This window comes from Onychostruthus taczanowskii, unplaced genomic scaffold (genome assembly GCF_017590055.1).
Source record: "Onychostruthus taczanowskii isolate IOZ18803 unplaced genomic scaffold, ASM1759005v1 scaffold24, whole genome shotgun sequence".
Lineage (NCBI taxonomy): Eukaryota > Metazoa > Chordata > Aves > Passeriformes > Passeridae > Onychostruthus > Onychostruthus taczanowskii.
This window is the reverse complement of record NW_024499684.1, coordinates 6,722,998-6,740,203: the sequence shown is the minus strand read 5'-3', so window position 1 is coordinate 6,740,203 and position 17,206 is coordinate 6,722,998. Positions and strand designations below refer to the sequence as shown.

Sequence of the window (17,206 nt, the reverse complement as noted above, 5' to 3'; positions counted from 1 at the left end):
ACCCGGTGCCGTCCCGCCCGCCCCGGAGCGCGGGCGCAGCGCCCGGGCTCCGCGGGGAAGGGAGGGGCCGGGGCAGGGCCCCCGAGGTGGGGCCGGGTGCGGAGGGAAGGAGACGCTCGGTACCCCGGGCCGGGAGGTGAGGAGCGGGCGGGGCGGGGGCAGCGACCCAAGGTGCCGCCGGGTCGGGCTCGGTGGCGCACCGGGGCTGCGGGGCGGCCCGGCTGGGCAGGGCGGGCCGGGGCACTGCGCTCCGCCCGGCCCGGCAGCATCGCTGCACCGGCCCTGGCTCCGGTGAGTGCTGCGGGCAGCGACCCGCCGCTCCCGGGCTGGGCAAGCTCCGCTCCCGGGTCTGTGCCTGGCTGGAGCAGCCCGGGTCCCGCTCGGGTCCCGGCGCTCCTAAACGGGCGGGGGCTGCGGCTCGCACGCCTCGCGTGACTGTTGTGGCAAAGGTGAGTCGGAAGGTGCTCCCCGTCTTTAGGAAAAGTGCAAAGTCATCAGGTGCTTTTCGTGTCATACTTCGTAGGTATTGCTCGTTTCCCCATCCGGATTTTTTTGTTGCATCTGCTTTTTTAATTTTGCACTTGTTGCTGAGACAACTTCTTTAATTTTTAGTTTGATTTCTCTTGGAAATTGCAAAAAACATCAAAATTGCTACCAGCTATAGATGTGGTAAACTAGTTTTTGTGTAATATTATCTGAACTAATGCAAAATAAGCCTCTGATCCGTTCCCTCCTCTTAATTATACAGTTGAGAATGTTGTCTTTTATTAGGCTGGTTATTGTAGCTTGGAAAGTACATGATTTTCCAGGATGGTTTTCAGTTCTGAAATAGAATCAGGGTAAGTCTCAAAGCTGAGTATGAGCTGAGGAAAAAAGTGCTTAATTTAATTAGGTATAATCGGTTTCTGAAGCCACAGAGGGGTAGATGCTCCTCTGCTGGGTGGAGAGTACACGGAAGGAAGGGGAAAGAATGGCAAAATGGTGCAGAGAGAGGACACAGGTACCAGCCTGTAAAACCCACTGTGAAAGCACAGGGAGAGATGAGAACTGTTCTGTTCATAGCAGGGACATGAGTCTGCAAAGTCATGTTCGGAGGAAAACCTGAAGCTGCTTCCTGACTTGTGTTAGAAATATGGGAAGTGATGTCAAAGATGGTCACTAACCTGGCAGTGGAGAGTCAGCTGCAGGAGATGCAGTTGCTGCTTGGAGCTGGGGGAAGTCTGAAGCTGTGCTAGCAGGAATAATAACTATATCAACAAATTAAGATGAAACAAACCACATGACAAGCACACACAGTCCTGAAAGTCTCTTAATGGGATGGGAATCTTCAGTGGGTTTTGCAGTGTTTGTTTGTGATTTTTAAGCATGATAGCTGTGGTGAAGTTAATTTGTGCTTCCAAAGAACAGACTGATGTTATCTTGGAAGAAGGGGGCTAGGGAAATCAGGGAGATTGTAAGTGTATGGATATGTCTCATTGTTATGTCTGCTCTGGCAAACTATATTTTAAATCATTCTTTCTCTAAAATGAGCAGTTTTCACAGTAGTGTAAAATAGTAGATGTAGTGTATGTGGGTATAGTAGTGTAGGTGGGTTATACAGATTTAATAGGCTGAGAACTAAGGCTGCTATAATAGCCTATACTACATACCTTTACCTGTTAATCATGAAAAAAATTGAGTTTCAGGCTACAGATGTCTTTTTCTCCCTCCTGTATTGTTAAAGTGCTACAACAAATAGCTGCTGCTCTGTGTACTTCAGCCCTTTCCTGAGTGCTTGGAAAGTTGGTCTTGATTAACTGCTCAGGTCATTTAAATCTTAAATAAAAAAATGCTGGCTGCAGATGTCATGTGTTATATTTATGTTGGATAATTAAAGTTTCAACTGTATTTTTGTGTTGCTTAGTTGAGGACTGATGCATCTCATGTTTAATTTGTCCAAGTATTTTAATTTTCAGGTTTCTAAAGAAAAATGTAGGACTCAAAAACCTCACTAGAAAACCTTGCAAAAATATTTTGGAATACAAAACTGTGTAGTTCTCTCCTGTACCGTTATGAAAAATGGCACAAAATTTATGAATATAACATTCTGAAGGTGAATAAGAAATACACATTTAAAAATCCCAGTATCTAGAGAAATTATCTTCTTCAGTTACTCTTCTGACAGAGTCTTTAATTTATGACTGGTGTTTTACTGAAGGCAGTAATTTATAATTTTTTTATACCCCAAAATTACTTTGAAATGTCTTATCAAACTAGTAAGAAATTCAGAATCTCTGAGCTTGACGTGCAGCGCATGCTCTTAGGAGGTGAATACTTTAGGACAGTGATAATGCAGTGATTGTGTTTTGTACTTAACACTGTCTGGAAATATCAGTGCTCAGATTAATGCAGCTCCCGAGTGCCTGGAACCAGCTGTTTAGAAAGTATGCATAGTATTGCTAATCGAGAAAACATTTTCTAAGTTCCACCAAGTTTTTTGTCTATTCTAATTGGATGCAAACCTGTCACTTACTTCATCTTCGGAAGTGTGTAATTAAATTTAGTTGTTATTGTTTTGTTCTTGTAGGAAACTTCTGTGTTTTGCAACCCAGAGTTTTGTAATAGAATTTACATGAAAGATGTGAAACAGAACTACAGCAAATGCTCCTGAAAAACACAGAATGTGTGCTGTCCCCTCGAGGCTGTGCTCTGGTACCTGATGGTGGTGCAGAGGAATTCACGGAGCTTTCTGGATAACGGGAGCAGGGCTGCCCTGAGCTGCAGCTTTAATTAAAAGGATGACACTGCTCAGGGATGGGGTCATGTCTTCAGCAGTGCTTGAACAACAGAGCTGGCTTTGCAGAGAGCCTGAAACAGAAGAGCAGGAGGGGAACCTGTGAAAGGTTTGAGTGAGTGTCAGCTTGGATGCCCCCAGTGACTCTGGGTGTGCAGGTGGATCTCTGCGAGTCGCTGGAGTTACCGAGGGGCAGCCCAGAGAGAGCTGGGCTGTGGTTTATGAAAAACAGAATTAACAACTGCACGTGGACATTGGCTGGCAAATACTTAGGCAGTTAATTGAAGATGGTTTCATTTCCTTTAAGGTGTCTGGGCTTCCAGAAGTTTGTGAGATGCTGACACGCACTAAGCCAAATTTTGGTTCAGTTACTGTAACTCTTGCAATCTTTTGCCTTCCAAAAGGGCTTAAACTGGAAAGAAGGGGAAAGATGGAAGTGCCTGATTGTATTGTAGAGCAAAAGGCACTCTCAAGTGCCACCTATTACATAAAATTAGTTCTTTGGAGCAAAACAGGCTTGACAATTTGCAGGAGCTATTTTCCCCCCTCCTTGCATTAGATCTCAGACAAATATTAATCATATGGATTTTCAGTGTAAGCCAAATGTTTGAGTCATTGTGAATCCCAGTGTTTTGAAACATTAAAAGAGCTGAGTAATGTTAACATTGAAATTATTTTATAAGATTTTCATTTTCAAATGGGGTGGGGAGGAGAACAAAATGAAATCATAAAATCAATCTCAAGATTGAATGTGCTTCTTAAATGAGATTGGTCTTGGAGCTGCTTTCAGTGACTGTCTTGGCAGCTTTACAAGAACAAATCACCTCACTGCAATCAACAGTGGGAACTCTTGGACCTGCCTGGTTTGTTTTCATCATGCAGGCATTAATTCAGGTGGTCAGCATCTAGCCTAGCACAGAGCATCCAGCCAGTTTCAGGGATAACCTGATGACTTAATTCTTGTTGGATTATTTTTTGTATATTGGTTTTCCTGATGGGTATATATGTAGTAAGTATTTCTAACTTTCTAACAAGTTGCACTTGTCTGATTTTATGCTTATATATTGAAATGCAATTCGTGTGCTATTTGTGTGCATTTGAAGTCTTGCATTAAAATTAAAGATGCTCTTTTATGATCTGTTGTTGAAACGTATTTAAAATTGGTCTGTTTAAAAGAAATCTTTGATCTGAGTATCTTTTTGGTGACCCTTTGTGTCATAATTGGTTGCTTTAGGTGATTGTTCATACAAAACAGTTTTATTGCTAGTTTGGAAAAGGAAGGCATTTTTCTTTCACTTCTTGAATTAAGTTGAGCTTAGTTGTTACTGAGCTGAAAAAAGTATTCAGATTCTATGTATAGATGTTATGCTTGTCAAAATCCAATTTCACACACTAAATTTAATGTGTACCTAGTGATTTTGATCAGTGTTGATGATTTGACTTAAAGATTTTGACAGTGCAATGTAATGCCACAGTACTAAAAATTAATAAGTTGGAGTGCACTGGGTTTTAGGTAGTTAAGTTCTGTAAAAGCTTTTTCTCTCCCCACAAGGTATGAATTGGGTTTAGGACCATGTATTTATTTATCTTGTGTTGCTGTTGAGGAGGCAGCCTGGAGCCCTTCCCTTTGCTTGTGCACGGTGCTGATGGGAAGATCAAGTTTTGTTTTAATCTCAACATTGGGCACGATAAGGCAGAGTTAGAAAAACAGCACAGCAAAGTTTCCATGACAGCATGAAGTCCAGATGCCCTAGAATTTCAAGAAATTAATCATGACGTTAGTGGCATTTTCCTTCCATTGAATGGTAGGAAGGACACAGCAGGGGGGTTGGGTGCTCCTGACAATCTCAGGGAGAAGAGCAGTGGTCCACAGGGAAGTGTTACAGCTTTTTCTAGGACACTGAATGCCTGTTTTCAGTCTCACTTGTTGGACAAGAAACTTCATCATTGCTTTTTCAAGTAGTTTTAATATAAGGTGTCTAAATACAAAATTAATTGAAAGTATGGAGTGTGAGATGGCCCAGAGGTAAAACTGTGGCTTTGGTGCTACAAACACAACCTTAATTTCTAAGATAGGCACCAGAAAAGGGGAAACTCCTCTTTTGTCTTGGAAACATCCCAAAAGAGGGAGCTGGATTATTTAATTTATTTTTATACAGCAAAATAAAAATAAAATTTCTAGTCCAGAGTAAATGCCCTGTAAATGTGTATTTGATGATGTGAGTGCTTCACTGCAGTTGCCCACACTTTAGGAAAAAAGCAGCTAATTGGGAAGGTCAGATAGCTGGAGATGGGAAGTGATTAATGCTTTTTTTCCTGCTTGTCTGCTAGACGTTCTTACAAATGCAGATAGATGGGCATCAAAAGCCAAACATGGACTTTGAGAAGGGATGGAGTGAAGAAAATTGACTTTTCCTGGTGGTGCTGCTTCAGAAGCTCAAGGAATTCTCTGTTCTCAATCTCTACAGAAACCTCATGGCCCTGAATCGTAGAGCTCTGATAGCTGTGACAGGATGAGCTGAAAGGCCAACAGCCTTAGCAAACAGTTTAATTGCTGCAGAGTTTCAGAGTGTTTGCCTTTTCATTGAGTCAGACATCTCTGTGCTTGGCATGGAGCTCCTGGCAGCAGAGCTTAAGAATCTTTAGCCATTTTTACCAATCCATCAGTCACCATTGCTGAGAAGAACTCGAGTGGTGGAATGCATATCTCAAACATTAAAGCCAGAAGGCTTCCAGGAGCAGTGTCTGCTCTGTGGTGAGGGCTACAACAGATGGATTTGGCTGAGCTGCTGACCTGGCTGACCATGACTGAGACATGGAGGGAGCATTTACAGCAACAGACGTTCCAGTGGATTGGAAAGACCCTTGAGCAAAGCAGGTTGTGGAGCCGTGGGCTCTCTCCTGGCCGTGGTGCCTGACTCATTTTTCCTGTCTCTAACCTTAGGCTTTGTCTCCAGAGGGGAATTCTGCTATTTATAACCTTGTGAGCATCATGTGTTCATAAAAAAGTTTTCATATAAAAAAGAAAAAAGTTACACTTTGTGGAAAACTACTACAAGTGGGAATTATCAATCAATATTGTACTTCTTTGAAACAACAGTCTGTTTCTCTTTTATCCTCTTCTGTTGGAAACTTAATCTGGAGCCATTTTCTTTCAGGCAGATAGGTAATTTCTGACTTTGGACCAGTTAAAAATTACTTCTACAAAGACAACCTTTGTTTTGAGAACCCTGCAAGTGTGGAGATAATTAGGAACACAGTGCTACTGATTTCCTTAACATCACTTCTTTCTTCAGTGTCGGATGTTGTATCTTCTTTAGTAAGTGACTGTTTGAAAACAGATATTACTGCTTGAGAAACATCAAAAGCAATTCCAAGGAGTGTAGATTAGATATATCAGTCTCATCACAAGTGGTACCACAAGTGGCTACACAGCCCCTGTGCTCTTAATCCTATATTTGCAGTAATAGGGGTGGAAAAAGCAGTACATAGGGTTTTTACTTCCTAGCGTTTGATTTCTGATCATTCTGTAGTGTGAGGTTTTTGGTAGTTTTTTTTGAAGTATATGCATCTCATATAAATGTGAATCTCAAAAAAAAATTATTTTTTTTTTTTAGAAAAGCCTACTAAGGTAGCCTGAACTCTAGTCTGGAAGAGAACTTAATTTTCATGGCTTCAAATCACAAGTAATTGACCAGAAATGTATTGTGAACCAAAAGCAAAATTAAAATGAGACCTGCGGGCAGTAGTTTTATCTGCCCTTTGAATAATTGGTATTTCAAAAAGCTCAGATGTTTGTGTTGCCTTGTTGTGCAGTGAAAGGGTGCAGCTGTAAGCTGCGTTCAGCTGCGTGGGGATGAGCAGCACATAATGCCTCGCTGTGACCGCGGTACCAAGGGGGTGCCTGTGGTGCTGGCTGGGAGGAGGGAAGGGGCTGGGGACCGTGGATCCATCCAGTGCATGGCTTCTCCCGAGCTGGTGGTGTGTTTGAAAGGGTACTGTGTGTGTGTGTAACTGGTACTGCTGGGCTTTCTGCTCCTCAGCAGAGTGAGAATGCTCCACTTGCAAAAACTCAGCCAGAAATTACTGCAGGCAAGTGAACAGTCACTTGCGATGAATGGAGGCACTTTTCCTGTAGACACACTACATTTTCTCTTAATGTGTATCTTCTCCGTTGACTTTAAACCTCAAATTTTCTGTGCACTTGGTGCTTTTTATGCATGCTGTGCAGTCTGCTCACTCTCAGATAACAGGAGGCTGCTTCAGTAATCTTTTGTGCCTGTAGGTGCCAGACCAGATTTTGTATGCATAACACTGCATGGCCCTACATGATGCTACTCCAGTAAATACCAGTGCATTAGCCCCTTAAAAAAAATCTAAAGTCAAACTTGCTTAGAGATGGATTTAAATGGAAATGAGGGTCTTTCAGAATGACTTTGAATTGTCACTCTGTAGTACACTTTTCCACTTTTCCTACTAAAATGTTAAAATGGTTTCTGGGTATGGCTGGGTATTTGAAGAGACAAAAGCCGTCAGCTGACTCTATATGTGTGCCCACCTGTCTGTCCCCAAGGAAGAAACTGGACTGGAACCATCTCTGTCTTCTTACTTAGGGTTATATCTTTCTGCTTCATTAAGGTCTTTCTTGCCATTTCTTACATGATTTGAATTGCAAAACCAATAATAATTTGTTCAGTGATGGAGTGTCCTGAGGTCAGTGAGCCAAGTTTTTACTGTGGAATCACTGTTATAGTCACTAAAGACAAGATAATTTGAATTTCACATGTAGTTCTGTTTGCAGGGAGTGTGATAAAAATAAATCTGTGCTTATGTACCAAAACATTTTGACCTGGAAACGAACATAATGAATATAAGATGCAAGAATGTTAATTCTGGAAAAATCACTGTTGGACTGTGAAATATTCATGACTAAAAAATTCCTTCCTTCCTGTGCTTTTCTCAGCCTTATGCTTAACACTGAATTTCTTGAGGCTCTTTTTCTAGAATCTAGTGTGGGTTAAAAAGAGTAAGGCCTTTCTGTATGTGTTTTATGAATGTACTTGGCTTAGACTTCAGCTGGGTCTTAGAAATAAACTCTCATACCTCTGAGCTTAAGAAAGCAGTCTCATGAGCTGTCAGCCAAATGAAGGATAACAGTCTCAAGTCGGCGATTTTTTTTTCACTAGTAAACTTAAGAATCACTTCAATTTCTAAACTGATTTCCTTTGTCTGTTTTGTGACAAAGTGCTGTCAACGAAGTCAGTGTTTGTTGGTCTGTTTGTCCTCCATGGAAACCATCATCAAACCAGTCACCAAAACCAACATGGGCCGTGCCCTGGTTCTGGGGCTGGTCCCGTGGAACCACGGGGTGGTTTGGGTTGAAGAGGACCTTGAAGATGCCCCAGTTCCAGCCTGGCCCGTGTGGGTTCCCTCTCTGAGCCAGGCGATGGCTTTGAGATGCAGCAGCACCACGGCCGTGCTGGAGCTGCTGCTTCCTCTGCTCCCCTCTGGCTGAAAAACACTCCAGGGTGATGTTCACAGTGCTCACTCTGAAGGCAAATGCAGAGCTTTAAATTCTGTTCATAAATCTAGGTCGTTCTTGTGGCGTATAGAAGGGTTTTGATGCGGCAGGCTTTATTTCAAAGTCCTGTTAAAATCCCTGGCTGAGTGTGTACGTGTGTATAAAATTGCACATATTTCTGCTCTTTATGATGAGTGGGTCCGAGGTGTTTTGGGGAAGGGAGGGAGGAGCAATATTTGTTGACTTGAAACTGCTGGTGCCACCCTGTTGGTGGGTGGGGTTGTGTTCCTGGTGTAGCTGCTCAGGGCATGTGAGCACACCCTGAGGCGAGACTCAGTCCCACTCGTGCAGCTTGCTGCAGTCTCTCTTGTGACCTCTCCATTCCAGCTGTCCGTGCAGTTTTTGAGCACACACATCCATTGGTCCCTTAGAATTGGGGATGGTGTCTCTTAGAGGAATGGGTGTTGAAGTAAGCTCTGCTCGTACCCTTCCTCTCGAGAGGCGTTGGTTGATTATTTCCTGTTTTTGTACCAAAGCTATAATGGAGACATATCACTTTAAAACACTTCCAAAATGTGCAGAAGTGCAACAATAGCGCTGACCTCAGCGAGCGAGGTCACACCCAGGCTGCTTCCTGTTTTCTTCTTGGGGAGACCAGAGGCCCTGAGCATGGGAGAGCTCTCTTTGCATCTGCCTGGAGGTCGGAAATCAGAGTGGCAATTAATTCCTTCTGACAAAATGAACATATAAAAATCTTAAGGAGGATATTCAGTGAGGATTTCCAGGCTTGTTTTCTAAATTGTAACCATTTTTTTGAGGAAGTAACCCATTATTTTCTTACTTAACTGATGTGTGTAAGATGTTCTGCAGTTAGTGCACTCCTCAAAACATACATTAAAAATAAAGGAGGGAGATGCACTGAAGAGGTTTGAGAGGAGAGATAAGGCCAAGGTACACGATGGGGCAATTATAGCCCTTACATACTGTTATTTCAACTTATCCCAGCATTATTCTCCTGGGATTCAAGTATTACTTGACCAGTATAAAAGCTCCTTGCTTTGTTGTCTTTGTGTGTTGATGCAGTACTGCTACAAGTCAGAACAAAGAAGGCTTGGGAGAATGGATAGCTGGAAAGGTCTTTGAGAAACAAAGGAGAGGCACCATAGGGCCAAGGTATAGTAAAAAAAGCCATTAAATATTTCATTTTCCTCAGTGCAGAGCTGGGTGTATGTGTGGTTCTCAAACAGCTCTACCACAGAAAATACGTTATGTAAAATTCCACCTGAAATAGTTGCTATATGTGAAGGTATGTAACTGCAGCACAGCATTAATGCATTTACTTTAAATTACTATTGTGCAGGCAGAGATTTCACTTGATGTAAGGCATTGCCCACTGTGTCCAAGTTTGTAGATTTTGAATATGTCAAATCTATTCTCTTAGTCCGTAAGAGAGAGAACCTCTTTTTGTTCTTCTGTATTCATGGCTTTGGGGAGACATAAATGACTGGGCAAAGCTGCCAAAGTCTTGTTTAGTGTCACTAAATGAAGCAGTGTTTAATCAAAATCTCCTCTGGCACATCCTGAATATGTAAAATGTTGGTCTGTGTGTGCTGGCAGGGCTCAGGTTCAGAGCCAGAACCCATTGTCCACAGCCTGAGTGTCTGAGTTACCTTGAGAGAGCTGGAGTATTTCTTGGTGTCTTTCCCCTGTGTTTATGAAGTGCTATAGTTAGTGTTCCTTATGTTTAGCCACCTGTGTGATCACTGCTAGGGATGATCACGTGAAAGCCATATGGAACCTCCTTTCTCCTCTTGCCTGTTTTTCACTTTGAGATCTTGCTGCATAGGAGTTGAAAACCTGAGGTTGATATGTGTAGGTAAACACTTGGTTCTAAAGGACTGGTGTTTTGATACAAATTGAAATTCTTAAATAACTGTCTGGTAGTTCTTAAGAATCCAGTCAAACAGACTGTTCTTTCTGCAGTCCCTTTAATCTCTATATATTTGGCACGAAAATAGCAAACCTTTGTTGTGGGGAGAGGCATATTTACACTTCTCTAGTAACTTTCAGAGAAAATCATGTTTTTCCAGCCACAAGGTTTTGAATCTGCAAGTTGCAGAGAGAGTACTTTGGAGACAAGACTCTGGGGTAATTTGTCACTGCCTGCCTGCATAATGAAGAATTAAACTCTTAGCAAATGATGCTGCTACTGAATCAGGAATAGTGTAAGGAGTAATTTATCTGTGGAGCGCTCAAGCCTGGCAGTGGCTTTCTTGGCACTAGATACACTGTGGAATCTGACTTAGGTAATACCTTGCCTTTTGAGGCACTTTATTTTGGTATCAGTAAATTCACTTGTACAGGTCTGCTGAGAGGAATTGCACCGAGGTGCAGTTCAGCCTACAAATGGCTGAGGGCAGGGATGTGCCTCCCTGGCTGCACCACGTCCCTGCTCTCATCGGCTCCCTGTGCTGCTGCTTCTGATGGAAGCATCTCGGCTCCTTGGCTCCATTTCCTGCTGGTTTGGGTGTCCTGCAGTGGCACCCCTGGCTCCAGACGGTGCTAAAAGGTTCTTCCCTGTCCTGTTGCTCTTCCCCTCAAGGCCTCAGCAGGTGGAACTGTTCATAGTACATCGTGCACATCGTGAGTTGTATTTGAAGAGAGGCATCTGAGGTGCTGCCTCTGAGTGCTGAAAAGCAGATACCATGAGTATTCTGCATCTGAGCAAACTCAGAATATTTTTTGTTTGATTCAACATTTATTAAAACTGTGAATAAGTCAGGGAAGTAGGCATCACATTAGCCCTAGTCTCCTGAGATGGCAGGAGGAATCCTCACTCACTCTTTCTACCAGTACAAGAGCTGATGGCTTTGCTGAGTATATGACCAAGCAAGATACAGTTGGGCTCCTGGGGAAATTCATATTTGGAATAAAGATTTTTCCAGGCTGTGAAGCTGCACTCCTTCCAGGCTGTGGTATTTTGATCTTGGAGGGGAGAGTGAACAGGCATCGTCCTCTGTAACCTAGTATGGGTTGGTGATGAATCCACTGAGGTTTTCAGTAATTTGTATGAGGAAAAGTCTGCAATACAGTGATCACCTCTGTTCTTGGCAATCCTTGTAAGCCCCGCCAAAGCAGTCCCAGCATTTAATCTGATGAAACCCAAGTTGTTTACCTGATGCCTGGTAGCACACTTCAAGGTTGTGGTGGTGTCTTGCTTCTCTGCAGTCAGGACAGGTTTGTAGGATGCAGCCTCTGCTTTGCCAGTGCTGCCAAGCATCTCAGTTCTGAGTTCTTGTGTGCTTCACTGCTCACCTCACTGGTAGGCTTAGAGACAATATTACAGCAAGTAAATCTAGTCTGGGTAATGGTCTTTACACATAACTACCTCTCTTTAACTGTACTGCTGGAGCATCAGAAGTATTAAAACACACACAGATGCATCCACGAGTTCCAAGCTTCCAAGCATGTGCTTATCTTCCTGTGTTGGAGTTGTGAGTCTGGTGACATCAGTAAGATGCTCCCACAGGAGTTTGACAGGAGTTCAGAGATGCTGCTTGCAGAGTTAGTGTGAATCTGGAAGTGCATCCGTGAGAGCTTCCTCCCTACCCACTCAATTTCTGTAGCTTCCTGTGGGCACATGAAAATAGTGCTTGAAAAAAAAGGAAAAATCCCAAGTGGAAGCATCTTTCTCCCAGTTCTGCTGAACACTTAATGGTGGGGGATGATCTGAACACAGAGGCCTTTGCATTGGGAGCTGCTGCCAGGCAGTGCAACACTGTTGGATACACTTCAATTTAATAGCTGAACTGCACTTTGTTTACTGTGGTATCTTGGTGTTTATACATAGCTTAATATCTCAGAGTTAGTTGTTCAAATGCTGTGTACTGCAAAGGAACTTCAATGCTTAAAGCTAGAGTGAGCCGGGTCTAAAGTGAGCCTGGGTTTTGTGGAAGTGTGTGCTGGTTTGGAGGCAGCTCTCTGCTCGTTGAGGTGTAGCTTGACCTTGAACCACTGACACATTTCTGCTGAGCAGTAATGCTGAAGGCTTTGCAGGTTTAGGGCATGCTGCTGCTGCTGCTAGGGCTTTTCCACTGCTAAAAGTTTCTTTCAAAAATACGAAGGATCATTATCCTTTTATTCACTTCAGAATTATTTTTAAACTAAAGACATGTGGGTGAGTGAGAAGGCTTCTGGAGTTCGTCCATGTAGGAACTTGGAGAAGTGTAAGACAATTTAAAGTTGTGAAGTTTAGCAGCTGTGAGCTGCTGGTGCAGCTTGGTGCAGAAATGGCATTAGTGGTGAACAGTGCTGAGATGAATGACATTAATTAACATTAACATTATGTGCAGAATTGCCACTGATGGTCTGTGAATGCCAGTGCAGTGCTACAGCCCGTTCTCAACTCTGCTCACAGCTTTACTTATGAATAGAAAAATACCCTATCTTGGTGTGCTTGTGACTGGCCATGCATGCTTCCAGTTGTGAGTAATGTCACTTTCTTTATGATTGGTAATTCTCAGTGAGAATTTGAAGTGACTGTCTGCAGAGCACTGAAGTGTGTGGCACAGCACAGGGCAGAAGCTGACGTCCCTTCCCAGAAAATTAGAGATTCATCAACTTCCCTGTTAGGAATCTTCATCTCCTGTTAAAAATAGCACACTAGACTACTAAGCATTGGCTGGCTGGCTTCAGACCTTTGAGACCATTGTTTTGTCTGTGTTACCTTTGAGTAGGTTCTAGAATAAAAAGGGGAAATCATACTGAAAAGGTTAATTTGGCACTGTCAGAACTGAAAGGGGAGCTGTGTTTCATAGAGGTATCCCCATTAAAGGCATTAAGGTTGTAATTAAACTCGATAGCCTATAAAGGTATGTGATTAATGTGTGTGCTAAAGTCATGTTTTTAATGCTTAATCTTTAAAATTGGACATGAGTGTTGATGGTTTGTATGTTATGCCTGCTGTGCATTCAGCAGAGTTAAATAGTCTGGGCTGTTGAAAAGGAGCACAGTAGGAAATGGAGAACTATCCTCAAGAATTCCCATGTGAATTACAGCATCTTTGTAGTTGAACAGAGCACAGGTTTAAAGAAGGGAAATGTGTGAACCTCTCAGTTTGCTTACATGTAGCTGGAAATACTAGTTAGAGCTGAGTCACTGACCCTCTCACTGATGGGGATGTATTTTGATTGGGATGTGATCCAACTTAATGTGTGTTTGTAAGTTGGTTCTGCAATGGACTTGAAGCAATAACTGTGGGAAGCACAGAGATTGAAAGGAAGTAGATGGATAATTAGTGAAGATACTTTTCTTCTTGAGAAGCAATAAACTTTGTAGCTCTCAAACACTTGTATAAACTGTTAGTCCAAGGATGATTATTTTATTACAAATTGCTTTGAACCAAAACTTCTCACTCTTTTAAATCTATGAGTGTGGTGTTTTATAGATGGAAAAAACCTTTCCAGAGTCTGTGTTTTAGAGCACATCACTAGTGAACTGCAGAGAACCAATAGCCAGACCAAATAAAGGGGTTTCCCTTGTGGTCCACAACTTTCCAGACACACTGTGACCTTTTTTTCTCTGGTTTTTGGCCATTTTTCAGTGAACTAAATAGGAAACATAGACTAACGTTTTGAATAGGTTCTTCTTCCTGCTTCTTTTCCTTCCTTCCTCAATTTTCATTCTGTGAGCAGTAGTCTGACTTGTCTGTCTTCTTCTACAAGCTAGAAGTGTTTTGGCTTTTTATTTAATGTCATGGGACCACCATCATCACCTTTCTGGTGTGCATTTTCTGTCAGGAAAAAATTACAAATAAGTGCCTGGCTTGTCTGTGAGCAATTTACTTGCTGATGTTGCTTTCACTGCAAGGATTTTGAAGTCTCCATGTGTGTGAATAGATTTAAGAGGTCTCTAGTGGTGTTTGACTGCACTGCTGTGCTGGAGATAAAAAACCTGAAAATTGATCTGAGGAAACTTTGTTCAACACACTGAAAAAAAATCAAACACAAAAATCTGATTTGAAAAAAAAAAAAACTTACTAACCTGAAAGTGTGCCTGCATGTGGTCTTATTAACAATAATTGTCTTTTTATTAAGTTTGCTTGGAGCGCTCATTCAGGTGACAACTGCTTTAGGGAACAGAGGGCTGTGTCAGCACAAGCACAGCTTTAGGGAGGGTTTGGTTTTTGCTATCCCTTCTCACTCTGCGGGTGCTTTTGAAATGAAAAGTTCATTGTATTTTGCCCGAAAAAAAAATACGAGAAAAAAAGTGGAGATGATCTGTTATTTCAGCTGTAGTCTAGGATTCAAAAATTTAACGTTTAATTAAAACCAGGTCTGCCCTGGGTGTCCTGTGCAAGGTGCCTGTGTCACAGCCCCGTGAGCCCAGGGGTGAATTCTGGGGGCACCTGCAGCCTCTGCTCTGTGTTGCATCCTGGGCCACAGACTGACAGATTTCTGGGCGGGGGAGCAGGGAGCTGCTACAAAACAGGTTTATAAAGTACGGTGGGTGGTTCTGTTGACAGTTGCTTTTATATTCAAAATAGACTTCACTTAATTCTGCTTCTCGTGGTAATTCAGGAATTGAAATCACTTAGGTCTTGCCAAATTCATTAACACGGTGTACTAAAGACAGTGTCTGTTTGGAAGCCTTTCTAAAAGCAGAATAAAAAAATATATACAGATTCTTAGGTTTTTTTTGTTATGTTTTTAAAGAGGAGAAAAATAACTTTCAGTATCTCTTTCTTCCCTCTTCTTGGCAGGTTTTCTTCACCAGTGGAGCGTGAGAAATAGAGGCTGGAGAAGATGAGTGAGCTGGAGCAGTTACGGCAGGAGGCAGAGCAGCTGCGAAACCAAATCAGAGTAAGAATTGTGAATTGCTTATTTTCCATGATAAAGCTCCTCCTTTATGCGAACAAACTGTAAAGATCTGTCACTTGTTCCTGTTTAACTTGTGTAGAGTTTAAAATATTTTCAGAATATTTGAGTAAAAATCGGAAAAGCCATTGGTATAATGAAGTAAATTCATAATACTTCTTGAACAAAATGTTTTATTTCCTGTTGAAGTTTGCTGAGTTTTGGTACTAGGGGAGTATGTGTTTCTGCAAGTTTTATGTTCTGGGTTTTTAGAAACAGAAGGGAGCAGCAAACTTGTAGAACCTAGGCATGACAAGTTTGGCTTCAGGGTCTTAGAAGAGCTTGGTCCTGGGCTAAAAGTGACCCCTGAGAAGCCTGAGGTTAAAGCAGGGAGTGTGAGAGAGCCTTCCAGAGTGGATGTCATTTTTACAAGCACTGTTCTTGGCTTCCTGTTGAGTTTATTTTTATTAAATGCTGATGCCCCCATACAGGCTATTTTTCTGCTGTATTTACTCAGTGAAGATAAACCAAGTATGAGCTGTCATGCCCAAAGTTAGTTTTCCAGGAATCTTTTGCAACATGCATTTATATGTCAGTGATGCAGTTTTCAGTAAAGTATAATAAGGATCTTCAAAGTCTGTTTTTCATCAAAATTTTCAAAGCATGAAACATTCATAAATCTGATTTATATGGGAGTGGCGTATTTGCAAACATTCCTATAAGTGAAGAGTACAGGTTTCTTGGAATATGCTGCATGCACAGAGGCTGTTTTTAGCATGGCATGTGCTGGCAGCAGTTGTTGTGTGGTGTCTCCTGTGAGGTGTGAGGCTGCTGGTGGTGTCAGCCGTGTGCTGAACACACTTGGTGTGTCAGGGCTGTGCTGGGGCAGGTGCTGCTCATTCTGGGCCATCCAGGGATGCCTCTGTGTCCTGTTCTCACCTCACACACTGTGGAAACCAAGGTGGGGATCAGGCAGTGCTGTGGCACTGTGTGCTCCTTCCACCAGCTCTGTAGAGAACACAAATTATTTTTTGCTTAAAATACTTTTTATTTTTATTCTAACTTAAGCTTTATTACAAAATTATACTGCTAAATGGGGTACATAATTTTTCAGTTCTTCTCTGTGTAAAGACTTTATGCTGTGTAAAGACTTTATCATGATGTTATGTTGAGGGGAGCCAGTTAAGTCTTTGTTCAGTCTTGGTAATCAGTGAGTCTGGTTTTATGCAAAACTGTGGGAGGAAAGAGCTACCAGGCAAGTTAGAGGGCTTAGACTGTGCTGCAGGAATGTTTGCTTGTTTTTTAGGTTTTGGAGCACAGAAGTCTGATGGACTCTTGGGTAATGGCTCCATTGTGTGGCTTTAGGACGATGTAACATTTCCTTTGTAACTCCACCACCCAAACTTGTAACTGGTCTATCAGCTGTACCTGAGTAACCCTGGTTAGATTGCCTTTGGAGTCCCTTGGCTCAGCAGTGGCATTTACAGATTGCCTCTTGGCATCTGGGTGCAGGCTTGGATACCTTGTGCTTAATTCTAACTTCAGATCCATAGACAATTAAAAATGCTTCTGATGATTTAATGTCCATGAAACTTTCTGACCAAATAATTCAATTTCATATTTATAGAGATGGCTACTTACCTTGCTTATTAAATCATTGCATAGTTTTTGTTTGTGATGGGTAAGAGGATAGATACAGGATCTGAAAAATGAGAGGCTTTAAGTGTCAGGAATATCTGCCAGGATGATTATTTTCAGGAATTATTTTTGATGCGCTCCTAAAAAGAGATGAGGTCACTAGCAGCATTTGATGTTTTATGTATAGCTGCCATTTTTCTGTCTTGGTTGTTGACAGCTGATGGGTTTTGTCTGATATTTCCTCTAGCAGTATAGTCACAGAAAATCCCCTTTGTGCCTAGAAGGGAGGTCCAGATGAGGTTGTACCTCGCAGCATCCTGAGGTGTAGAAGCTGCAGAGCTGTTGATTCCCCAATGGAATTCAGTCTTGCCTAGAAGGGAGGTCCAGATGAGGTTGTACCTCGCAGCATCCTGAGGTGTA

At 42.3% G+C, this 17,206-nt stretch overlaps 2 protein-coding genes across 4 annotated transcripts in view; one reads left to right on the top strand and one right to left on the bottom strand.

Moving 5' to 3' along the window:
- Nucleotides 1-514, bottom strand: part of ACTL6A (actin like 6A) — a 48,183-nt gene extending 47,669 nt beyond the window's left edge. Inside the window, exon 1 of the mRNA XM_041406078.1 lies at nt 3-514. Within this exon, the coding sequence (XP_041262012.1) occupies nt 3-514 (512 nt within the window). The remainder of the gene's footprint in view (nt 1-2) is intronic.
- GNB4 (G protein subunit beta 4) overlaps nt 1-17,206 on the top strand; it is a 30,957-nt gene that overhangs the window by 212 nt on the left and 13,539 nt on the right. Inside the window, exons 1-2 of one of the 3 annotated variants that reach the window (XM_041405704.1) lie at nt 117-136; nt 15,055-15,154. In XM_041405704.1, the coding sequence (XP_041261638.1) occupies nt 15,098-15,154 (57 nt within the window). In that variant the 5' untranslated portion in view covers nt 117-136; nt 15,055-15,097. Of the gene's footprint in view, nt 1-116; nt 137-181; nt 450-15,054; nt 15,155-17,206 lie in introns of those variants that run through there. The other 2 variants (XM_041405703.1, XM_041405702.1) reach the window with 2 other exon arrangements.